A 26,949-nucleotide genomic window follows, 5' to 3' on the forward strand; every position below is an offset into this window, starting at 1 on the left:
TTACGGAGCCAAAGGTTGCACGAGAGCGCTGTAGAGGTATTCTGCAAGAGTCCACCTAGCGAACGTCTCCGTTTGGTGTGCTGTTGAATTTCTGATTGGCTGGGCTGGGCTGTGCAACCGCTGCAACCAGACGCCACGGCCAATCAGTACTTCAGTGGCAGACAAAATGGACACGTCCACTAGGTGAACACTTACAGGGTACTTCCCCTGTATTCTCACCTGAGTTAGTCTGATATCAGTAAGAGAGAAAGTAAAAATTTTCTTGACAACAGCAAATAAAGACATAACGCAACAGTGAGCATTAAAGTTAAATCTTTTCTTTCTTCTTTTCTCTTCAGAGATTTGACAAATTTAAAACAGTGGCACATGAAAGAAATTATGCTGTTTGAGCATGTCGTCAAAGAAATCAAAAGCGTGTTCATAAACTGCCTGGATACCTGGCGCTGTAATACACGTGCGGAAGCTCTGCCCCTGTACCTCTCCATTGACTGCTACAGAGAGTAGTCTGCGAGTATAAACGAGCGGCGTTTCGCTATGTGGTTAGTGTCGAGTATATGTATTATTCCTTCCTTATGACAACTTGCGACACACGTACTTCGGCCATATATATATATGGGAGCAGAGATGCGAATGCTAACGGTGCTCGCTCGCAAGGCGAGCAGCATTGAAAACTCGTTCACTTTCAGTTTTCTCTTTTGAGTTGACCAGTGTAGCGTTCTGTGTTTTTTGACGTGTTTTGTTTCGTATTGCGCTTAGCCCTCGGCAGTCTTGCTATACTCGGGTAGTTTCTGCTTTTGGACTTCATCACACTACGAGCATTATTTGTCTGCAATTATTGCTCCGCCTACGCGAAATAAAAGAAAAGTTAGCTGCATTGTAAGGGCGTTTCTTTGTAGTAGCCTACTTGTATTGTTATTACGTGGTCAGAACTTGCTTGTCTGCTCTTTAACTTCTATCACACTGCAATAGGAACATTTCCACTCAAGTATTAATAGATTGTCGTCGTAACTGCTTTATAATAAGAACGATTTTGCGAATCCTACTGCAAGGATTTGGCGTGCCCTTGAACACAAGACACAAGAGTGGGCTGTCCAGCAAGCCCGAGAGGCGGCGACGAGGCAAGGTCTCGAAGTCCCCCCATGGGAGACCTGAGCCCGGGTCGTCAAATTTGCCGGATTCAAAATAAAGTTGTTTCCATCCATACTCCCTCCCTGAGCGTTGATACGTGGATGGAGGAACTCCTTCCCGAATCCTACCGAATATTATTGTACTCCTAGTTTTCATCTACTAATGTGCGGCGAGTCGCCCTTGTGGGCATGGACAATGTTTAGATGTCATAGCAACAAGTGCCAAACTTGATGGTGATCATCACATCATATTATGATGGGTAGGCGCAATGTCCATCCCCAACCCCATTGTTAAAGAAGCGAGTGGCACTGGTGAAAATGTAATTGTTCAATGAGTAATAGTAATAATAAATAAATAATAATAAATAATATTAAAAAATAAATAACGAACAACTGAAGAAAATATGGAATACAAAGTTGGATCAGTGGAACTTTTATTGGATGCTTACTCTTTTTTGGTTTGCTTATTTTGTTTGTTAACAGATTTTTTTGTCATTTTTCATTCAAGAAGAAAGTTATCGAAGCTAATATGACACTCAATACCATGCTATCTTTCCTTTCCTTTCTTCCGTCTATCACATGAGTTACGTTAGTTCATGGTAAACCTAGCAAAGAAAATAGTGAACGTCACGTATAATTTTTAGCGAATTCCCCTTAGTGGGTACTAGCCTACTGGCTTTGCCATCATCATCATTATTATTATCAGCATGAATATATGCCACTAAGCCAACAACAACAGTGGCCCCAGCACTCAAGCAACGACACCGGCTTTGACGTGAGTGCGCGCACAACCTGTGTCATATCGTGACTCGTTTTACCTAAAAACAACATTAATGTAAGAATGCATGTGTTCGCATACTCATGTGCTGCTTGCAGCCTACTGAGCCTAAACAGGTAACAGGCGATCAGATTGTTTTAGGCATTGAATGACGCTTGAAGAACTATCGCATTACACACATTTTTTATCACGTATGACCCAGAGAAGAGCATTTCTGCATGCTGCTTTATTTAGTTACAAGTCAAGAAATTTTTGACAAGTCATTTCAGCGGGCGAAAAACGCATTGCATGATTCTCTTGAAAGAGCGGCACAATAAGAGTTCAAAACACAGTTTTTTCAATTTGTCATGGCAATGCTATCTTTTGCATGATAACATCCGTATGCTTTTTTAGTACTGAATATAGGCGAAATATTTCTCGTAAGCAACATAAATTCTCATAGGCAGAAATGGAACGCCACCTACCTTTCGTTGCTTCGTGTCTTCAAATCAAAGAATACACAAGTGAGACGACGTGAGAGTGATCAATTTTCTCCGAAGTTCATTTCCGCTACGATTCAGTTTCCTGCCGCCTTGGTGTGTATTTAGACGTCATGGAACTAGTTCTTTTTCGTCACATTCATGCTTGCTTTGAATGGGATCCTGGCTTGGGAATTATATGTGAATATCAGCCATGCCTTCTTGATGTATAAAGCAAGCTACTGATCGTAAGAGCCTTTTTCTGGTAAAAATCTTGTGGAAACTCGCTTGCCCACTAAAAGGTACGTAGATCTCTCCACTGCTTGCTTAGCAAAGTAAATGTTTGTTAACCTCTGATGCACAAAGCACACTTTTCTTGACCAGGATTTGCTGAAGTTACAAGAGTTATTCACGAGAAGGGACCATCTGCCATCAATAAGAAACTTGCCGTAGCTTTTCATGGGGACCGAGCTCTTACGCCAAGCTCTAAATGGCGCCTTCTAGTGCGGCGCCTATGCAGATGGAAGCAGAGCCGCACTGGCTTCTCAGTTTGCATTACAGGCTTTTGATGCATCATTGATAGCGCGACCGAACGCACTGGGAGCTCAAAGGGATCGATAAAACCTGGCATGAGTGTCTACTCTGATACAACTGAGGCATGACAACTGTTTATGTATGCATAAATGCCCTCGCGACGCTGACGTTACTGCTGCGGGTGCAGCGTGTAAACATCGCAAGGCATAAAACTATGGTAAGTGCCGCGATTCGGCAACGCTTAAAGCGGGACTTCTTACGAAGAGACTGCATTTGATATGTTCCTGATTTGGGATGCGTAGTCCTTTATCCTAAGTGAACCTACTTCACTCTCAAACGGATTTCTCTTTCTTTTTGTCCTGGGAGAAAGCCGCATTCCATCGACTATGCCCAATTTCTACACGGCTACGTTATTCGTAGCAGCTTTCTTGCCCACCGACGCGCTAGCCACTTCAACCAATCAAGCGTCTTCAATTGGTTGTCGCACGCAACCAAGAACACCTCGCGATGTCATTTCATCTTGGAGATCAAAGCATTTCTCGATGTTGATTCTCAGCGCGCTGCGTTATAACCAACTTTCAGCTTGTTATTCTGCGCCTTGTGCAGGGATTCCCCCACCGACGCGCTAGCCACTTCAACCAATCAAGCGTCTTCAATTGGTTGTCGCACGCAACCAAGAACACCTCGCGATGTCATTTCATCTTGGAGATCAAAGCATTTCTCGATGTTGATTCTCAGCGCGCTGCGTTATAACCAACTTTCAGCTTGTTATTCTGCGCCTTGTGCAGGGATTGGCAGATGCATAATAACCTCCCATAAAAGGTGTTGCAATATCGTTCACGGACAGCCATTTTCATTTGCATTGTCAGTACACGCTGAAAAACGTGGTATTGCACCCAACATTTGAATACAATTACCTAGTGGTTATCTCCACACGCAAGACGCAAAACTCTCGGCATTATGAAAAAAAATGCATTAAGAATTTTGTTACTTACATTGAACTTTATTGCAACACTCAATCTCAATGCATAAATCACTTATTCGCCATATTTTTACCTTGTTTCGTGCGCCAAAAAAGAATATGTGTTGTAGCGTCCACAAAATTGAATATGAACAGAGGAAAGCGGGTTGTTTCTTTTGTCATCGTCAAGATCAGGATTTCTTATCTTCGTCAACTCAGACATCTTTGTATTCGACCCACTATGCTGCGCGTTGTATGTATAAAACTATTTCAATCCATTATTGACGAACTTTTACATCTGCTCTTGCTCGCTTCGCGTTTGTCAGTGTTTTTTAATCAAGGCTATACCGTAGCCTCACTCTTATTCCCTTCCTTGCATGCATTAACAGCTTGAAACATAGTTGTTTTTTTCTGGGAGTTGAGGAACGTTAGAAGGCAATGCCCAATCGGTCTGCCAGAGGCACTGTGCAATTTTTTAAGGAACTGCAATGATGTTGTGAGCAGCCCAATAATGTGTTTAGGTTGACTGTACTGCCGCATTTTTCTTTTCCAGTGCATTACATTTGTACCCACTCGCGCAATAGCTGTAAATAAGACTATGCACTTGAATATCAATCAATCAATCAATCAATCAATCAATCCAATCAATCAATCAATCAATCAATCAATCAATCAATCAATCAATCAATCACGAAAATTTCTTACAGTATTATTCAGTAGTTTCACATCAGGGAACGCAAAAGGCTTGCGTTTCTTTTGCGTACACAAGTCGCATGCGTGCCAGCAAAACCTAAGCAGACTTCTTTTCTTCTAGGATAGGCAAGCTGCCTTCCTCTACTAATCTAAAGCTATCTATTACTTTAAAGATCAACTTACGCTCAATCATCACGGCCTACCGCACGCCTTCCACATGTGTGGGGATGGGTGGAAAACTTACTCTGTACTTCGCACACAGACGCACAAATTTCGGTTTACATTGCGCCCTGCGTACACAATGCAAACCGAATTGCTTCCACGTGTCTGCGACAAGTATTCACTCAATGTACACCAAAATTGGTGCACCTGTGTGTGACATATGCAGTATGTTTTGCGACTGTTCGCACGCTTGCGGAAAGCGCAGGGAAGGCTGTGAGGATTGAGCGTAACTTCTCCCTAAGGGCGACGAATTTGTTTAGCAATTGAAATCACGCCTGAAAACACTTCGTTTAATGCAGAGACCATGCAGCGTTTCCTGGTCCAGGCGCGGCTCGTCCTATGGCATCGTGTGGCTATTCAGATGCTCCGCAGGCACTGGTGTGCCTCCATCGTTGAGCTACTGGCCACCGTAGCTTGCTTCACCCAAGTGGGCCGCATAGCACCGAGGCCCTCCGAACTTGGCAACTTCACGACTGCAAGACTGTTCCCTGCGCGGTTCGCCTTCCCTAACGAGTGGCCGGTGGCTGTCGTTTACGAACCGCCCTCTGCGTACGCCGAGGATCTGCTCTCGTCGTACCGGAAGAGGACAGGTGGGAGTCGACTTAAAGCAGGACAGGTTATATTTACAGGGCTAGTCGGCCATCATTGCGACAGCGACTGCAATACAAAGACAGAGTTGGGACGCACAAAGGCGGACCGACACTAGTGAAGCGCAGATCAGGGCCCCTAAGTAAACTTCATTCCCTCATTTAAAAGAGAATGTAAAAGTACAACGTTCGAAAAAAACTGTACTTATTGGAAACATAACATGCTTAAAAGGAAATAAACATGAATGAATGTGGGATAGGTTTATTAAACAAAACGAATGAGTGAGTGAGTGAAAAAAGTGAATGCTTTAAAAGGCAATGTACATCTGATTGTCCCGGGGCGTGGCACAGCTCGCGTCTTAGGGCTAAATCAGCTAGTGAAGAAGTTACTGGCAGACGATAGTTACTGTTTGTTGTTATTTACACACACACACACACACACACACACACACACACACACACACACACACACACACACACACACACACACACACACACACACACACAAACACACACACACACACACACACACACACACACACACACACACACACACACACACACACACACACACACACACGCACACACACACACACACGCACACGCACACGCACGCACGCACGCACGCACGCACGCACGCGCACACATACACACGCACGCACACGCATTTGTATCAACAAATTTTGCTCTCGAGCATATTTATGCGGAAGGTGGCCTTAGCACTTAAAGCACTTAAAAGCACTTGAAAACTTAAAGCACTTAAAAACAGGAAGCTCTCCTGGTGTAATTCAATCATTTCTGAAGTTTTACCTGACGTAGTGGTTGACTCGGCATTCATTTTGACCACCTGGGAATATTTAACGTCCAAGCGATGTTTGGTTAACGGGCATTTGTTTGCATACTGCAAAGATGAAAATGCGGCCACCGCGACCGGGATTTCATCCCGCGACCTCGTGCTTAGCCGCTAGCCCACCGAAGCAAGTAAGGGAAAACTCCATGAATTCGACCCTAGAATATTTTTTGTCGCACCACCATCTAAAGTAAGTGCACTTAATTTCAACCCCGGTTGGAACCTATTCATATGGCTCGCACAGGGGTTTCGGGTTCGTGATTGGACCATTGATGACAAAGCCCGGACGAGCGAACGCTGGCAAAAAGCATGCGACAGCAGGCTGAGCGAAATTACGGTCGTTTGTTCCATCAGTTGCAACAGTTGACTGCCATCTATAGACACTGTAGACTGCCGTCTACGTAGTATAAGCTAATGAACACCTGAGCGATAATTGCAAGATGTGTGTGTAACAAAAGAACAATGACGGAAATTCAACATGTAAGAAGCAAAACATACGTATGTGCCAACAAAAGAACATTGCATGCCTGACTTTTCTCCATGGGACTTCTTTTTTGAACGAGAAAATTCAGAATTTCCTCACGCCAACCTGTATGTCTATGCTTCTTAATAAACTTTGCGCGCACAAAGACAGGACGTCTGTGTCTATATACGTCCTGTATGGCAGGACGGGTATGTCTATGACTGCTGCTTCTGTAAATATTATTGGGCAAGCATTGCCATGTTTGGCTATACCGTTCGTGTCTTGAAACTGAGGATTGAAACTACACGTAAGTGCATGAAGGTTAAGAAAACTGTATTCGCCTGTTCCACTTCAATATTGCAGTTTCGTAACCATATACTAGCTTCACCCATCTTACAGATATATGGATTGTCCCGGTTATTCCTTCTCCATCAGTTTCTGCGCATTACTCGGTTCCGTATAGCATGATATGAAACGTAGAAACAGGCACGTTCTGAAGATTCTGACGACCCCAACGCCTGTGAGGCGTTGTACTGTTCTTGCAGACATGGACAAATGAATAGGCATGCCAATTATTTCAAAGAAATTGAGAGGCTCAATATTCTTGAACCGCACTGTGGGTTACGAGGGACACGTATTGCAGGGCCGCGTATTAATTTACACGCTCACGTAATCTTTTCGTTCTAGTCGTTGTTCTATCGGCATACATGCATCGTATCTCAATTGCAATGTTAATTGTCACTCGCAGCAGCTGCGCACTATATGTTCTCGGAAGCATTTCTTTAGGCTGGGCAATAAACATATTCTTTTTTTTAAATATCTATCAAAATGCAAACGCGCCTATAGTTTTATATTCATTTCTACAATGAATGAATGAACAGATGCCTTGCGAGTTGGAAGCGGCCTTGGGCAGCCGAACAACTGAAATCGTAGAATGGCCTCGGCAAATGCAAGGCGTGAGCAAAAATCGCATTGCAACGCGTGCGGTTACATCGTTTCCCTCTTTTTTTTTTTTGAGGACACTGTCTTCCTTTGCGAGAGACACTCAGCTTTCCTTATCGGGTGTGAGTTCTTACCGCTTTCATATAAGTCGATCCCCGAGATCGTACCGTCTGCATATGTAGGCCGATCGCGACGGTAGCGTAGTCTGAAAATGTTCGCTGTTCGCGTCGGCACGTGCTGATAAAAAATTTGGGATGTGGTGCAGATGGCGAATAAAAAAATTAAGTACTCGGACGCTCCTCCTATACTCCCCTCACGAAAGGGGTGTCGCAATAAAGCCCCGTGAGCAGTGATTCCGCCTCATTCTCATCCCCAACTCACTCAAGAAGAAAAAAAAGGTCAACTAGAAATTGAGCCGCCTCCGAACGTTTTTTTTTTTTCGCACAGTGTGAAGCAACCTTAATCGCTTTTGTGCCGTGCGCTTTTCTCATCATTGGTTGGCAAGCATTATGTAGATTCAGATGCGTGCGTTCAAAAGGAAACACGCCTTTTTGTTTATACTGGCAAGCCGAATAACAGGGATTGATACCCATATCTTCCCTTTTTGTCGTTCTTTTTGTTTCCGCGTTTAGTTGTGCTGGCCTTAGACGGCACTCTGTGACTAGTATGGAGGCACTTTGACATGAAGCGCGATTGTTATGTTGTTTAGAGGATGTACCTATTGCTTGCTATATTAAAAAGGCGCTCCCTTGGTCACATTTGAACTAGGGCTCATGAAACACAAATTCGAGGCTCCTACGTGCCAAAGCCGCTGTATTGAGGCACACCGTAAACGGGGACACCTGATCAATTTTGACCAGCTGGGATTCCTTGTTGCGCATTTAAATCTAAATACACGTGAGTTTTTATCATTCAATTCGCATCGTGTCTAAAAGCTTGCTTCATGTAGTTGAATTAACACAAGAAAGGAAACGTATACATGACCTAAAGACAAACGTTTGTGTCGCACCCGCGAGGCATACTTCATACATTAGAAAAACGTTTTCGCTGAGTCAATCGAATCTAAGCAAATATACGTCAAAACTAGCGAAGCTACGTAAGGACGTCTCGCTCTTCGGAAGCACAAATTGTTTGCTCGTTAGTTACTCTTATGACAATTCGATCATCTATTACAACAGCCATGCGCGTTCTCTCCAACGCCCTGGTTATTGTGAACTACCTTTGGTCACAATGCCACTTGGTGTCTACCACGTAAACGGAGATGCTGGACAATGTCATAAGTGTTTACCGCCTTTCTGGCCTCCAACGAGGAGAAGGTAAAATCTTAAGTCAGTACGAACGATCAAAGTTCACAGGCCAAGAAAAGGCGCAAGTAAGCTGTGGTATATTTCAGTTATGAATAATTCGGACGGTCATCTTCTTTCTCATTAATTAAAACGCTCAAAACAGAATCCCCAGTGACGGCACTCAATCAGGCTGCGTCGCATCATCACCAAGATGCATCACTGAGAGGGAAATGAAGGCTATTTAACGTTCTCCTGAATGTTCCTCTCACCGCCAGCCGCGTCGCCGACATTGCAAAGTACACTATAGGCGCATCTCCACGGTGCAGGACTTGAAAAAAAAAAAAAACCGTCAGCATTTGCGGATATAAGTGCATTGTCCATTCCACTATGAAATTCATATCCGTGTTCATGTACACGACTCTCCCCAGCCCAACGCACAATGTTCATGCCAGCAGCGGAAGGTGGAACGCTGGCCCAGCTTTCCTGCAGAGTAACACAGTAACAGTAACACACAGCTTGCTTCACAGCTGGTTAAGTGGAGTTCGACGGTGGGTCGACTTGACTTCGTCAATTTTGCATCCAAACCCACTGGGCGCCTCGGCAGACCTCTCAACTCTCCACGCGCAGGCCGCGCATGCACCGTCGAAGTCGTTATAGCACCGTGGCAGCACCAACGGCGTGAACAAGCTCCGAGCATCCGTATAAGGGATATCCTAACATTGGAACGTTCAGACGAACCTCGTCAACGAATACGTATGTCACTAATTTATGCTCACCTAGAAATAAGCTCGCGTTTGTTACTCCATTATCATTCAGTAGACCATAAACAATTATGATCGCTTAGCGCAAACGAGGAAGGAGGAAGAGGACAAGGGGAGCACTATAAATAATTATGGTCGCTTAGCGCAAGCAACGAACCATGAAAGAGGACAAAGGGAGAGCTCCGCTTGTCCCCTTCCGTCTTTCCTTGTTTGCACTAAGCGATCACAATTCTTTTATGGTCTACTGAGCAATATGAACCGACCAGCCCAGCAACGTGTACTTCAGGATTCTGTTATCGGCCTGCTCACTCTCAACACTGCGTTGTTTTCTAGATTAATTTTTCTTCCTCGCCCCTTCATTGTGCTTGCAATTTTTTTTTAAAGCGCTTCATTTGCGTTGTCTACGCTTGCAGAGATCTTCGAGTACCTGAACTTGCGCAGTCCTGTGAGGGCCGTGCGAAGTGAGCAGGAGCTGCGCGCCGCCTGCAGAGGCCAGGTGCGCGAGGCATACGAGCGAGACTACGTACTCTGCGTCAGCTTCCACAGTCGTCCTCCCTCCGACGGCATCAACGCAAACGGCAGCAGCGGCTTCCCGTCGCTGAATTACACGCTACACATGTTCGCTGGTGGCTTGCCCAAGGTTGGGTTCAAGGAGCCCGTAGAATTCGGTGACCAAGAGCCGACTTACCTGGAGAGTAAGTTGGATTCCCCATCTCTGATGGTAGCTCTGTGTCTATGCGGCTCGAGGCGTCGCAGATTATTGATTAAAAGCGAAGGTTTTCTATGCCAACCTCGCTGGATTTCGTAACCCTGGGTGCGGCGGCCTGGCTGTTCTGCCGAATGGGCCAACGAATGAAACACGCACGCTCTGCACGCTTACGTGGCATTCGCTCTGATGAAAACCGCTGTCCTCCTGTTTCGCCCCCGACATAATTTCTCGCCCGACATCTTGCATTCCATCAGTCGTTGCGCTGTTCTTATCTCGTTGCCAAGCTTCTTTGCTAACCTCCAAGTTTTTGTTCCATATATTTCAGGTACAATGCATAATCATCTTATCCTTTTTCAAGAAAGTAGTATAATTTAGCAATATGAATCAGTACGTTACCATCCTATAGGTTGTGTTAATTTTTACTTGGTTGTCGAGATAAACAATGCACACTATATACAACCAATAGCACGTCCTTTAGCCAGTTTCATAGTTTTAGCAATTTATTGCTTCGTTTCGCATGAATCCCACGAGGAACTACGCCATTTCCTCATTTCCGCCATTCATTTGCTCTGCTTCTGTCACCTTCCTGGTATCTTGCTCTGGGTGCAGCGAAGTTATGCCAGAGCAGAGACGTTGAATAAGTGAAAAACGAAATGAATGTTTTACGACGTTACTAAAAATGAGAATGGTTGATATTGGCATACGTGCTTGTGCAAATACAAATTCATCAACCAATCTAAAACTGGCGTATCCCTTATCTCATGTTTTCTTTATTTTTTAGAGCTCATTCAGAAAGCACAGGTCTGGATTGATACTCAGCACCTTACTCTCGTGGACCGAAATGCCCGAATCAAGAAGGAATGGTACACGGTACGTCTTTTCGTCTCGTCAAATATTTGACTCATCCCAAATTAACGTGGATTGTCCAAATAACCCGTCTTTTATTTATAGATACTCAGATATTCGCTCAGCGCCCGCTACTAGTTGACTTCAAGGGTGGTCTGTGCATGGCGAGCTCATAGCGATATATTTTCTTCGAATATTTGCCATGTACGCCTTCAGGAAAGTATTTGCGGTCGCCAGCGGCTACTCGCGCTTATTAAAAATAAATTCCGTCTTTCAGTTCTAAAGTACACTGGCCTTACCGAGTCATTGGCAGAGACCGTGAATGTTATCGTTGGAATGCAGTCAATGTTACGCCTTGTCAAATTACTCAGACCTGTCACATATTACTTTTTTCTGAATGCTTCATGTTTCAACGCTTCGTTGGGATCAGCCCTTCCGAGATCACTTTCCTGTACTGAGAAAGGGCTACCCCTTACAAGAATTGAGGTAGATGACAGGCTAGACGCTTGGCCGTGTGTTCACTGTGGCCGTCTGTGCGGTGCTCATTTGCTCAGTATGCGAGCGTTGCCTATAAGCTCCCAAAATTATCCCCGCTTGGGTTTAAACTATATGCGACCAGTCTGTACACCCTACCATCGGTGTACATGGCAACCATCTTCAGCGGCTGCCCATGTGCCACGTACATTCCTAAAGATGACAAACGGAAGGCTGCTACAAGGCGCTGATTATTTGGAAACCTAGCGTGAGGTAAACGCTTCCTTGTTTGTTATCGGGAAGGCGAGATGTTGTGTTTGGAACATCCTGCGTAAACTCTCCAGGACGCTGTTCATTCTTACCAGGAAGCAGGATAACGATAAGAGAAAATACCAAAGCAAAATCAGGCTTGCTACACTCGCGCTTTCTTTAAACTATTTTTTCGGCTAAGCAACTGTCGCTCAGCACGTTCTATCGTTGTTACACGAACTGAGCTTTTCTGTCGTTGCCGGTTTGAACTTGCCTAATATAACGCGTCAAGATAGTCATCAATTGTAAGATGTAACACAGATTTTTTCATTTCTCCTTGCCTTCTTCTTTAATCTCGCCAGCTTGCTGACTCGCGAAAAGGAGAACGAGTTCTGTCCAAGACGGCATGACATGTACCTGCTCTGGCAATAAAAAATTAAAAGAATAAATAAAAAAGGATCACGCAAAACGCAGTACCTTGTTCTGAACGGGATTGGTCCAAATGAGCGCTTCGTGGTTACTTAGGCGCTCTGTTAAAATGTTCTTTGTGCACGTCTAACAATACATATTTCCTGCTCTTCTTAAAAGATGCAATAAGCGAGCTAAAAAAAATTCGTGTTAACATAAAAAAACTAAGACTAAACATATAGAGTTAATTTATGCACCAAAGCAACATTTCAGTTGGCTGGCCTCAAAAGAAGCATTCGAACTATGACACCGCATTCACTTAAACCAAGGTGACTGTTGCGCAAGAATCCCAGGTGATCAACATCGTACCTGAGCCCTCCAAAGCGGCGTTCCTCATTACCCGTTCTGCAAATACGGGCCGCTCAGTCCAATAAATATTTTCTGTTCATCGCTAAACTTTTGCACACATTGTTAAAGATGTTAAAAACTTCGAATGTTTCAATAGTACTGCATTACCATGCACAGCCGTGCCGTAAAAGATCCCCAGTCTCTATATATAAATTCATCCCGTTCCCGCTGCTACATGGTGTCGCCTAAATGGGGACACGCCGGTAAATTTTGTACCAGGCGTTGCCTCGACAAAGTGGTCCGAATGTTTGCGACCATTTCTAAAGCATGACCTTTTAAGTAGGTACGTGCGCTGTCTACTATACAGGAAACGCGTATTTATACATACTGTTATATGCAAGAGCGATAGATACTTGACTTGAAATACAACGTAATGTTATCTCGTCCTATTAGTCTCATCACGAATCGCTCAAGTTGATGCCAGACTTCCGACACCTTTCTAGGTGTCTGAGAGCAGCTCGCTTAATATTAGAATTTCTTCCCCGCAAGTAAAGTTGCCTCTAAGGTAGCAACCAACTCCGGTGGACATCGCGTAATAAGCAGCCAACAAATCGCACGGTACTTGTAGCTGTGCGTTAAGAGGTTTCTTGCTTCCCAATGCAGGTGTACACACGGCAGTTTCCGCAAACCGCACTACCGCTTGACATACGAGGCTACCGGGAAAAGGTGCTTCTATTCTTGGCTCTTTCTTATAGCGTGCCCTTCTGTCTTCGCATCAGCAGCGCCGTCTCCGAGGCTTCGTCGGGACTTAGGGTACGACTGCTTGAAGAACGTATTCTTCATAAAACTTAAGACACGTTTATTTTATGGTATTTAATGCTAGCGACAAGATGTAGTAGTAAGCATCTATCCCGTAACACTGCTCACTCAAAATTTCCACTATACACCTGCAAGCTGCAACGCCTACCTTCAACACACGCATATCAACATACATCACACGCATCACACATCAACATAAACAAACGGACAAAAAATCTACACCGGGGTGCCTCAGTCTCACCTCTCAATAGATTACCGTTTAGTTTTCTATGAGGAGGGAGGAGGGCTCAATTTGTTGATGTTGCGCGGCGTGACGACATGTACAGCTACGGCAAGCTTACAAATGGGGCATACTAAACATTCTAGGGAGAACTGGAGCAATTGGGTTCCCACCTTCTCGTACAGGTTGGTTCAATAATGGAAGATTTTTGTCGATCTCGTTATAAAAACGTCGGGGAAACTTTTGCTGGCTAGTTTCATAAGCGTAATATTTAGAAATGTGCAATCGACACTTGTTTATCGATGTATAGAAACATGCAATCGAGTCTTGTTTGGCGATTGCCTTACGTACACAACAGCGGATATATTCCGGGCTAGCATTAATCATAATGCTTTGAAAACATTTAAGTTACACTTGTCAAAATTTTTCCATACGGTGTAATTTGGGGCAACGAAAACGGAAGCGGAATGAAAATAGGATAAGCCGTGTTCAAATATACTACCGCCCAGACCAAAAAGAAACACCGTGGGAGCTCACATGTGGCGAGAAAAAAGCGTGCTGGTGTTATCGTTGCTCGTGGACGCGAAACACACGCACACGCACACACACACACGCACACGCACGCACACACACACACACACACACACACACACACACACACACACACACACACACACACACACACACACACACACACACACACACACACACACACGCACACGCACACGCACACACACACACACACGCGCGCGCGCATGTACAGACACATTACTCTGATTGCTCGCACTGTTGGAATTATGGTTGTGCAGAATATTTTGCAGTTAGCGAACCATCCATCACTGTTTGAGGTTCTGCAAACCGCTACCAGATGGATGAAAAAGTTCGTGTGCATCATGTAATTGTGTGTGGGGGAACTGAGTGTGTGGGTCAGAACCATAGCAACGAGACAACGGTGGTGGTGGCCTTATGACGGCAAAACGTGACGATGAATTTTAGTTTTTATTCGTCAAGAAATTTTACTTCTTTTGTTACGGTTTGGGCCAATCCAGAAGGTGGTTCAGCCTTTAGGAGCTTGAACCCACCAGGAATGAATTGGAGAAATGGGCACGAAAGAGCAATTATACTTTCGATTGACGGGAACCGCCATCTTGGACTGTCAGACAAACAGTTTCTTAATGTTGTGGAGCGCGACTTCAATTTAGCCTATATAGTTTTGAAACAGCGAAGCCGTGCTCGCAACCATTATTATGCATTTGAATTGAATGTGCAACCGCGCTTTTGTTCGTTACAGATGGAAATCGGCAGCGGTAATACCCCTTGGTGGCGACTGCGCTAACGCCCGTGTAGTTGTTTGCAAAATGCACGTTCGTTTGAGCCACTTAAAACGAATAAAGCGTCCCTGAAATGCTTGCTTCTCAACTTGTATTACAATGAATGAGCAATTGCTTATATCATTACGTCTGAAAAAAAATCCACATTTTGAAATACCATTCCTGCATACTTCCTTTAAGTATCTTTAAAATGTGGAAGAAACGTTTAACACACAATGCCTGGATGGGCTGTATGATTATGACTTTATTTACCAATTTTACGCTCCCATGCACTGCTTAGGCGTGGGTTTTACAGTTTCCGACAGGCGGGCATCATTATGCTGTAAGGAATACCATGGAACATTGCTTACGTCAGGGACTACGCCAATATACAGGCGCCTTAATACGACAAGTAATCGCCGCGGTGGATTAGCGGCTAATGGGGTTGTGGTGTTAAGCACGAGGTCGCGGGATCAAAACCCGGCCGCGGCGGCCACATTTAGATGGGGACGAAATGCAAAGATAACCGTGTTCCCTGCTTTGCCCCATGGTGGTCAAAATTAATTCGAAGTCCTCCACTACGGCGCGTCTCGCAATCGAATTGTGGTTGTTGCACTCAAAACCCCATAAATTATTCAATACCACAAGTACATATGTTGCAGTGCAATTAGACGTTATTTTTTGACATACTTAGTAGTAGGACAAACTTGGTTCTCTGACTTCAGCCAGGAAGAAGGAATCTGAAAATTAAAAAGAAGAGCACTACACATCACAACAACGTGTGTTAATAGACAACACGGCATCGAATTAGCAAAATTTTTTTATACTCAGATAACTGCTGCTGGGTTTGGGTTTACAACATACATACCGAACGTGGAGAGGGTGTGGTTCGCTTCTTCCTCGCTATTGATTTGACTGATGATCGCCCTATAAAACGAAGATTTATTCCCCACATTTTTTGTAGAATAAATCATTTTGCAGATAGTGCACTGACAATTCATGATTTCTGAAGGTTGTAAATGAAAAGCGTTCCCATGCTCCAATCACCGAGCCCGACTCATAGAGTCCAACCCTCATACGCCACCTTGTACTTTCCGTAGGTGAACTATCATAACATCCATGAAAGGAGCCTACAGCTAAATTAATATTAAAAACCTAATCCTTTATTAAAATGTTTGAACCTCTTTAGAGCACATCGGTGCCGTCGCGGAAACATATAAGCGCTATTGAAATATCCTGCGTAAACATGACAAGTGCCACTAGAGCAGAGGAGCACGAAGCTGAACGAGAAGCCATTTTTTACGCCGTCTCTTTGCAACGTGCAAGGGTATTTGAAAGCCAATTGGGTCACTGGAGGTCCGTAACAAAACAAAGTACGCACATTTATGAATGAGAAGGTATATTTCTTCTCAAGAAGGATCATGCTATTCAAATATTGAAGAAGCCTATTTGATACTACCGTTGTCTTACTGAACCACAACCACCTGCACTCCTTTCAGTTTGTGGTTCAACATTCTGGCCTTCTGGAGACTGCGTACTGGTTTGGCCATCTGTCCATCGGTGTCCTGATGGGAGCCACAAGCGGCGCAGCCGTGCTTCTGCTGATGATGTCCTCCGGTGGCGAATACCTGCCTTACTTGTCGCCACAGACGCTTGACGCTGGCCCGCTGATCCTGACGTTCCTGCTGTTCTCTTGCCTCTTCACGATGCATGCCCTATTCGTGGCGAGCCTCTTTCGGACAGGTGACTTTCGAGGAGATGCCTTGCTGGAAAGCATGTCGTCACTAAGTCCCTGTCGCGTAGTGTATGCCATGATAGAAGAAACGGTGATGACTGTCCACCTGATTTTAAGAAGTCTACACAGAAAAAAAAAATGCTATTTTGCGATGACAGGCACGGGCCGCCCCTTTCAACTTGGCGAGCGTTGCCAAAGTAGTCAGTACCATGATGCGTGCGAAAGTTTGCCGTGTGTAATTTAAAGCACAGGGCAGGCTGTATGTGGACTATGTGCGAGGGTCATTTTACCTCTCTCGTGCGGCGCGTGTTGCGTGGGGCGGGCAGGCAGATGTCTCAGAGGCCGCAATGGAGCAGCTGGCTTCCTAGCACAGAACTACTATTCGTGCAAGTGTTTACCTGTGTTAGAAAACACCATGATGTTATAAAAACCGGGAGATGACCACGCACGCATATAATCGCAAATGCTGTGTGGATGACACATGAGCACGTCCTATGCGAGAGCGAGCCCTGAGTGATCCTACCGGAGAGGAAAATTAGCTTCATGGGAAGTAGAGGCGCGTGTATTAGGCGATAGCCGTCTCCCATAGCGCTTTTTGGCAACTCTGCTTTATTCATTCGATAAACCAGCGTGTTTCATTTTATGTTCTGCTGGACGACTTATGTTCGCGTTTCCTCTCAATAAACCTCAGTGGGAAGCAGCGCTTGGCTTTGTCTGTCTCGTCGTCTAGCGTTTCCTTGCTTCGCCCTGCCTTCTCCGTAGTAAACATGACGTACAATGTTGCGTCCCCGCTATCTTCTCGAAACATAATAAACAAGTTCAATTGCTGTAAGTGCTAGAGGCGAGTTTAAAATACTATTTTCGGTATGAAAATTTAAATGGTATATGTACAAATTGGCTTTATAAGGAATGGAAAATCGGATTCGGGTTCGAATCCCGGACCGGGGCAAAATTTTCCTCAACTGCGAAGGGTTCTTTTCCGAGAAACCCGTATGGGTTTCCTTTGCAGCTTCGTGCTACATTCGGGTGGATTACAATTTTTCCCTTTCATGATACCTCCTCCTCTTTGCGGTATTCCGCAGAACTGATTGGGCAGAACTAGTTTAGCTGGCCATGTACGACCCAAGTGTCCCTTCGTGCGCGTGCAAGAATTCCTACATCAATATAGCTTGGCGAGAACCACTGTCCTTGTGTCTCAGTTCTCTTCTGGCACCGGAACAAAAATAAGGTCATAGACCTTTTTGCCGCTCTTGATGAACCGCAGAAATTTATTAGCGTCTTTTGAATATGCATATGAATATGCATTGAATCACATAGGCTGCTTCAGCTACCATTGGGGCTTATACAGAGCCGACATGTAATCACTGTTATGTGGTACTAGGTCAAATACAAGCGTTGACAAGGAAGTGCGAACGAAACATTCATTCCTCGAATAGAGTTGACTTGGCAGCTCACAAAGAAATCGACCCTTGATTTTGTGGCCCCGAAAACCAGGAGCGAGTATTTAAGAAAGGGTTGCTTGTCCGCGTCTCTCCAGCCATACATGCGAAATACGGCTGCCTGAGCTCATGCACACGATGTCTAAACCAATTTTTTTTCTTTGACTTTCACTTTACTGAAATTTAGACAACACACAATTGTCCAGGTGAATAGGGCTAAATGTGACACGCGTGGTCACCTGACTAGGCCCTAGACACCCTGCATTCATGCAGGCACAGCTTGGCAGATAATGAAAAAAAATAACAAGGCCTAAAAATGCAAACGCGTTAGCCACGGTAAAGCATTATTTTTGAAAGAAGGGATCCTTGCACACACAGACATTAAAGAAGCTGTATTCTTATTTCTTCAGTGTCTCTGGTTATTTCGTGTGCGTGATTGTGGTGTTTGCTATTCGTCCGTAATGTTCTATAATATATAATATTATAGAATATAATATAATAAAGCTAACAACTAAGCTTAGAGCAACCAACTAAATGGTAGTATGTGTAAGACATGATCAATTACGTGCCTCCCCCCCTCCCAGAAGAACAACAACTTTCTTTTTCTATATTACCTACATGGCTGGCCAGGAAGAATGTCAACAATGCGGGACAAGACTGGTGCAGTGCAATTAGCAACAAGCAGCGAAACTCTGGGTGACTTTGTCAAAATGACTCAGTTTTGATTATACTAATATTCCCAAGAAATAAATTCTAGCAAACTTACTCCTCCCTTCCTCCCGCTCCCTTCCGCTGTGTCATCACTAGTGATTTCAGTTTAATTTTCTGTAGAGACCAGAATTTGTAGCGCTTCAAGGTGGTAGCCATATTTCGCCGGACACAGCCGGGAGTAGCGAAAGAAGCAACCGTGATACAGCGCATCTCGTTCTTACCTTGCGCTCGTCGGGAGTGTTCACACCACCTTCCGCGCTAAGGAATGTCGATGACGAATGCTGAGAATGACGTCCCAGTGTGTTAATTTGCTTCTTCTTTAGCCAGCATCGCCATTACTTTCGGGGTCATCTACTGGTTTCCCGTTATGCTGTTCCTGCCGTGGCAACTGATCGAAGGCTACGAGTCTCCACTGGGCAGCTACCTGTACGCGCCGAGGCACCTCAAGCTCATCTCGTCTATGACTCCATGCCTGGGAACATATTGGATCCTCAAGATTGTTGGCATCTCTCTCGACTACAAGGGTAAATAGTTCGAAACTGGCATTTACCAAAAAGACATTGTGCACAAAAACTTCGTTGGCCGTTTCCCTACTTGAAAATGTGCATTTCTCAATGCCGTCGTCGAATTACAAGAATGAAACTGTATTCTTAAGCTATCTGGAAGATAAATGCAGTGAAATGGCTAAGCATTTGCTGTTATCTCCGAACCCGCCTCCTTGGCTCAGTGGCTCTGACGTCGGGCTGCTGAGAACGAGGTCCCGGGTTCGATAACTCATCGCGGCGGCCGCATCTTGATAAGGGCGAAAAGGAAAAATGCTCCTGTACGTAGTTTTAGGCACCCGTTGAAGAACCACAGTGCTCAAAATTATTCTTGAGCCCTTCAATACAGCATTCCTCATAACCTACTGTGTAGTTCCAAAAGCTTAAGCGCACACTTCTTTTAATGCGAAAGCATTACTTGACTCATTGTGCGACCCCACCGTCATCAGAAATCTGTGGCAGAAAAATAACACACGAATTACGCCATGTTCATCTGATTGATTATGAGAAGTGGCCACGGCGAGGTTTCGCTCTCGCATTTACACATCATAAGAATTGCTTAGGTATTGTAGCTTCAGTGAAACTCGAGCTCCTATCCGATTTCTATACGAATGACCTAAAGGGAACAAGTACTGGGTGTCGAAAAAGTAAATTTGCAGTACGAGAGTAAGCCCCCCCCCCCCCGCCCAAAATGTTATGATAATTCTGAATTACATCGCAGTTTCACGTGCGATAAGATATCACCTTTTCGGGGTGCGCACATCGACAGGTTTAGGAGAACAATCCTCACAGGTTGCGCCGGTGCTACAGACTGTCATTGCGCAGAACAAAGGCCATATAATTGGGACAACCTTCCATCGAGCGTTAACAATATCTTGTGTCGTGTGAAAACGTGTTTTAAAGGAAGTGGTGAATATTTTCAGCATTTTTTATTATGATAACTGCACTGCCGAAAGTGACTTCAAATCTTAAGACAATTATTTTCACTGCATATAATTTTGGGACACCCCAGCAGTGCGCTTTTATAAATTTCACATCTCGATTTTTTTTTCTACTCGTTATGTAACAAAAATGGCATGGATACCGAGGTAAGGGAGACGGTGTAGGAAGTGTTGCCGCTTGCTGTGCAATGACTTACTTAGGGCTGAAAAAGTAAGCAGGTGCAAATATAATACGCGCTATATGGGACTTACGGTTTCCTTTCCGCCTTCGACTTTAGTGATTATCGTCTTTAGCGCAAGATATGAAATCGGGTTTACGTAATTCTCTCAATCGGTCTACATGCAGCGTGGATGGGCGTGCGTCATCTATATTTGGTGTCTTAAGTGCAGTGTTTAATTTTGCTGATTGTGTGTCGAAGAAATGGCCCAAACCTACCCAAACAGCAGCATTTCCAGCTCTTTCCAGCAGTTAGACGTTGAAGATGGTACAGAACGTGCTTTCAAAGTCGCCTAACTATTCCTCTCAGAGGTGTATAAAGCCCCCTTATGTCATAGTTCCTAATGATACGCCCAGTATCTGTCGATATTTTTTCATTGAGAAGATCAAAAACAAAGGTACAAAAGCTTCTCTTATGTTTCTCTTACGGCGACCACCATCGCCGAACTTGTCGTCCTGTGCTTGTCACACCGATGAGGGTCACGAGTGACAGTCTCTCGAAAGCTATACATTCACAAAGCACATTTGTGTTTTACAATCAAAATCCATTCAAAAACGAACACTATTATTCAGGGCCTGAATTAATGAAAGGCCTTATCACGCTAAGTTTATTGTAGGAGTAGATTCCAGCCAACATCGATGCTGAACATAATAATATTAGTGTAGGCACCCGGCTAGATGAAAGACTTTGCGAACTCAGCCGCAGTTTCTTGGCATATATCAGTGGTGCTTAGCGCTCATCCCTCCTCTTCTATTCCCCTGTTTCCAAGTGTTTTAAATAATATCAAAATAAATAATTAAGGCCAGAAAAACGTTTTACCATGTGAATCCATGAGCATAGTTACTTTCCAATAGATATGCCTAATATGGGCGACCATCATAACAATAATACTGCAAAGCTAAGCATTCATTACGAGCTGTAGTTTTCAAGAAGTCGATAACTTATGCCTACGATGATTACCTAAGGTATGTTACGCACAGCCATGCTTCTTTGCAGACTTTACAAAACCTTTAACGCCGCTTGATTGATGCCAAGTAATGGGCGTGACTTCTCGTAGTGCATGTCTCCAAATTCGTCTTGAAAACTTTGGTTCACTTGCGTTTGATTTTACGGCATATGGTGTTGGGCGGCTGAGCACGAGGTCGCGGGATCGAATCCCGGCCACGGCGGCCGCATTTCGATGGGGGCGAAATGCGAAAACACCCTTGTGCTTAGATTTAGGTGCACGTTAAAGAACCCCAGGAGGTCAAAATTTCCGGAGTCCTCCACTACGGCGTGCCTCATAATCAGAGAGTGGTTTTGACACGTAAAACCCCAAATATTATATTATTACTATTATTTTACGGCATTTAATTTTTTTTTATATACTTCACTGCGTAAATATGAGCGGAAACCGTAGGTTCCCAAATTATTAGAAATACCTGCGTGTTAGAAGCTGGGAACTCATTTATTCACTCATAATCGCTCGTTTGAACATCTTTACGTTAGTGTCATCACGCCTAATTGCGTTCGTATATTTTACAATGACCTAGCAGTGTCTATGGCGTATATACATTATTTTTGTACAAGCTGGCGAATTTTAAGAAGCCAGGCATGTGACACATTTACGCGAAAAACCATGGAATATTTATAAGAACACTCGTATTTCAGGGTCGGCTACATGGAGTTTGGTTAACACGAACGTGCTAAATATGGACAACATCACCATTGCCGAAGTATGGGCAGTAATGGCCGGGACTTCTTTGGCTCTTGCCATACTGGTGCTGTACTCCAACCTCCTGCAGTCGCGATTGCGAGCCCTGGCCATGCTGACAGGATCGCTTGTTCAGGTACGATCTGTAGTCATGCCAAGACGGATATTTTTGTTGGGGGTCTAGTTGTTTGACAGATAAATTGTTTTCGTTTCCTCGAGCTTCACTCTCCAGGATGCTTGAATTTATTGCCGTTTGAGACACAAATAGCTTCCAAGCTGTGCATCTGAAATTACGAATCACGCTTTACCGAATCGCTGGTCCACTACTCTGACATCTCATTGTTATTAGAACTGCAACAGTGAAAAACGTTGACATCAGTGGAGCGAATCCCAAGAACAGCCTGTGTACGTGTAGCTGAATGCTCACGAGCTGTTACGTGATTATTATTTCTTTCTATCGAATTGTTGACATATGGATATCAATTGATTGAACAATTTCTTTATATGGATACTTATAGCCACTGCTAGGTGATGTTGCGAAACAAATATGCCTTTAGGACTGTATATTGAAGTCAAAGTTCCTACTTCTTGTTTTACAGTGGATTCGTAGGACGTAAAGACAATGCTGGTTGACAATGTCCGGACACAATTCAGCCACTGTCATACGTAAAAACATTCATCATTGCTTTGAAATAATGTGACAATCCTGCTATAGAACTTTTTATGTGTAGTTTTTATAAGTTAATATGGTACTGAGGATAATGAATATTATAAGAGCTTGTATTCCAATGGAATCGGACCGGCTGTTGACAAAGCATCCAAAATGTACACTCCTCTCTAGAAATAGCAGTTGAGTGGCTCTAAGTGTTGTTGAACATCACAAGCGTTGCTTCATCATTAGTGAAAACATGACGGCTAAGTTCGCGGCTTTGCATCAGAAGATAGAATTTTGTCATTCGCTTTAATGTGGTAATATCCTATGGAATGTTGTCGGACTTTAGCGACGAGATTTCCAAGGCGGATCCTCCGTGAGCGGCGCACCGAGAAGAGGAATCATAGCTGGATGTAGCGGAAGCGTAATACAGAATTAGTAAAAGGAAGGGACGGACATGGTGTCAAGATGCTCAGCCAAAGCGACAACGTCGGAGAGGTGAGCGTAAGGAAAGAACTATGAAGGTAGAGTCAGGGTCATACGAACCCATTCTAACGCGAACATGACGCTCTTGTGCATTATCAGTCCACGAAAGCTAACCGAGCAATTTAACTAGAAAATGGTGATGACTGCCTGTCCTTCGTACAAGTGCACCGTGCAGTTAGCAACTTGAGAATGACATCGTTTGTGTATCGCCAGATTTCTTGCATGTGAAATGAACAAAACAGTGATTTACATCGCGCCACCATTCCAAGGTGTAGGCACAAAAACCAATGCTGCTCAAGAACGACCACTATCCTGCAATTGATTGACAAGGAATATCTGTTCTACAGGAAGAGCTGCTGTGGTAACAGTGTGCTGAAGCGATGAATCCGCTGCGTTATAGTGATTCAATTGAATCGCAATGCTGCACTTTACCAGTTATGCCTTATACGCAGAAACGTAATACTATTCCACTGCCCTGTCCTATAGTGTTCGTTCAACTCTTTCTACCACCGCGTCCTCCTTTATTGCGATATCAATTATACGGACATCCCAAGCGCATTTCTGCCGTCGGCGTCGACGTCGCAGTGAGATTCCGTATAAAGTCCAAGGGTGAAAACACCGTCGGCGCGCGGCCTATGCTGTCTGTGCGAGTGAAAATGTGCGAGGGGAGACCACGATTGCCGCTCAATCTCGCTCGTGCGAAAGGGACGGAAGCGAAGAGCAAGCACGCGGCACACAACACTGCGAGGCAGCGCAAGAGCTTGGTGGCGCAACCGACCGTCCTGTTCCAAAGGGGACGCTCAAAGCATTGATCCATCCATCCATCCAGCGGGAGGAAGGGAGGAGGAGCGGTGTTCTACTGTGGCTGCAACTGCGGATGTGGCGGCTGCGCATGGTCGCGCGGCCTCATCTTGAGAACGATCTACGCTGGGGTCAGAGTCTGGTTGCGTTGGGGGCTGATAGCTTTTTGCCTGCTGTGTGCTCTCGGCGCTCGCTTTGCGATGAAGTGATAGACAGCATGAAGATCACTTCGCTCGCTGCTACTGCCGCCTTTCCTCAAGCCACCGTTCTGACAGCGAGTTTCTGCGGGCATCCAGTGAGATTGCTTCATGTTTGCTCGTGCGCGCGTGACACCATGCTTGGTAATTCAGCTAGTATGCCTGTGTTTGCAAGTCTGCACGGCCGAAAAAACAACTATGCTTACTTTGTATAGCTGTCCACTAATTTGCTATCGCAATCGATACTTCGCCTTCCGGGCGGAACTGTGACTTTTTCATGTTCATTACTAAATTTTTTCGCCTATTATTCGTTTCGTATTTCACGCTCAATTATGTCGACCCTCACTGGGTACCCCCGGCCGCCCAGAGGTTCGCTGTATTCTTCAGAAGTGTCGGCAGCCACGCGTCTGTGTTGTGCGACTCTCATCCGCTTTAGGAGGTCCAAACACTGGTCGATGCTTCACGCGATACTCGCTGCTCCAAACGCTGCTGGCTGGGTCGATATGAATCACGAATTTGTGCAATACGGGTCTCAGGAACTTCGGCTGTCGTTTTGGCGGGAATGGCACGTGCTTTTGCGAGACGAGCTTCAGGCGCGTCGGCACTAACACTGGCCCGTCGAGCACGCGCCGCTTAAGCGTGCTTACGTTTCCACTCTTCAGCGCCGACACCTGTCTTGCGAAGCTGCAGCACGTGACCTTCACGAAACTAGCACGCACTTAAAATTCCCTGAGAAAGAACTCCGCGTAAGCAAAACAATAAAAAGTTTTATTTGTAGCGCACCAATAAGAAAACATTTATTTCTTCCATGTAAACTGATTGCAATGGTGTGCCATAAGTTATTGTGTTTGTAATTCACTTAGCGGTAATGCTCAAAGCTTGCATCTCATAATGCATATCTCATCAATACAGATTCTGCTAACGGTTTGTATATCACCAGCCTCAAATTCAGGGGGGTTCTCCCTTGCAGAATGCACATAGTTGCCGAAAGGGGCCTTATCCCTTTAGAAGTGTAAGCAACATACGTATGCAATGTAATGTGTTCGTCAAAATTAACACCCAAGTACTTAAATTCGCATTTTAAAAGGAGGCATTCACACAAGGTGCGCTTCGAACCGTGCAAATACAAAGGCAAGTGTAAAAGATTCATATGTGGGTTTAGGAAACGTACCTGCTTTGCTTTTGGAGATTTACAAAAATAGCATTTTCTGGAAACCAGTCTAGTACGTTACTAATATTTCGTTGAAAGAGTTGATTCTCCAGGCCATATAGAGATACCGTGAAGCCAAGTGCGGTATCATCTGCACATTGAAACCACTAAGATAAAAAAAAGAAGGTATGCTGAAAAGCAACGGCCTGAGCGTCCTTCCCTGTGATACTCCATACTTTCCCGACTTAATGTCGGCATGAACATCACTAAATCATAGACATTCTACTATATTTTTAAAGTAATAACTACAGAAATTGTAAATCTGATTTCATAACTTTAACAACTTAACTTCTTATATAATAAATTGTGAGTTAGTCTGTAAGATGCTTTCTTCAGGTCTAAGAATAGTGACAGTACTACGTGGTGATTTTCTGACGCGTTGTACATAAAATCTGCAAATTATTCAACTGGTACAATCAAGTATTTGTTCTTTGTGAATTCGAACTGTGTTGTGGTAAGAAAACTTGCCGCAGGATGGATGCATGATAAACGCGATGTATATTTCCGTGATATGTGATAACAATGATAAAATTTGGATTGCAATGTAGCTGGAGCACTGAATTCTTATATAATGATCTTACTAGGGATGCCTTTAGTTCATCCGGTATATCCCCCGTTGCAAAAATTTCATTCAAAATCATGAAAATAACTTCCTTTAGCTCAGAAAGATTGTCCAGCAAGCCTATAAAGCAAATGATCTCATACCCAATTGGTTTGTGGTTTTTCATTTGGCATATTATAATCTATAGGTCAGATTTAGAACCACGCGGCTTATACGCAGAATGCGCGCAACAATGTTTGAGCCGATACGCATTATCTTTAGTAGAGCTCGTACTTCTTAATTTCTCTACTTCACTTTTGAAAATCGCATTGGATTCATCACATAAGGCCTGCAAATTGCCCTATGCAAAAGTTTTCTTCATAGCGCCTTCATTGGGAAGGGTGGGGGCGCCTTCTTTGATGTGCCCATCATTTTCTTTCCAATTTGCCAATTTTTCTGCTATCACAGTTTTTTGAAGTAACCTGGCGCATAAGGTGCGTTGATTTTGCTTGGTGAACTTCTGCGGTTACTAGGTTCCTTAAGGATCTCTATTAATTATTCTATAGAATATTTTCTGGGTCTTTTTTGCACTTTCTACAAGTTTGATCTTTGAGATAACGTAATATAACTGTTTTATAAGTCATTCATTTGTTGTTAATGTTTCTCATTTTAGTTTTTGCTAATTTTCTCGTTTGTAAATATGTGTTTTGAAAGATGTTTGTTATTTTCTATTTTCTG

General features: G+C 44.2%; 1 protein-coding gene across 1 annotated transcript in view; it reads left to right on the forward strand.

Annotated features, from left to right (window-relative positions):
* The window catches only part of LOC142570542 (phospholipid-transporting ATPase ABCA3-like), a 117,509-nt gene that overhangs the window by 16,525 nt on the left and 74,035 nt on the right, over window positions 1–26,949 (forward strand). Inside the window, exons 2-8 of the mRNA XM_075678914.1 lie at window positions 5,073–5,363; window positions 10,076–10,357; window positions 11,153–11,241; window positions 13,360–13,509; window positions 16,545–16,788; window positions 19,254–19,454; window positions 22,282–22,460. Coding sequence (XP_075535029.1) covers window positions 5,073–5,363; window positions 10,076–10,357; window positions 11,153–11,241; window positions 13,360–13,509; window positions 16,545–16,788; window positions 19,254–19,454; window positions 22,282–22,460 — 1,436 coding nt within the window. The remainder of the gene's footprint in view (window positions 1–5,072; window positions 5,364–10,075; window positions 10,358–11,152; window positions 11,242–13,359; window positions 13,510–16,544; window positions 16,789–19,253; window positions 19,455–22,281; window positions 22,461–26,949) is intronic.

The sequence above is a fragment of the Dermacentor variabilis genome, chromosome 2, assembly GCF_050947875.1.
Source record: "Dermacentor variabilis isolate Ectoservices chromosome 2, ASM5094787v1, whole genome shotgun sequence".
NCBI lineage: Eukaryota > Metazoa > Arthropoda > Arachnida > Ixodida > Ixodidae > Dermacentor > Dermacentor variabilis.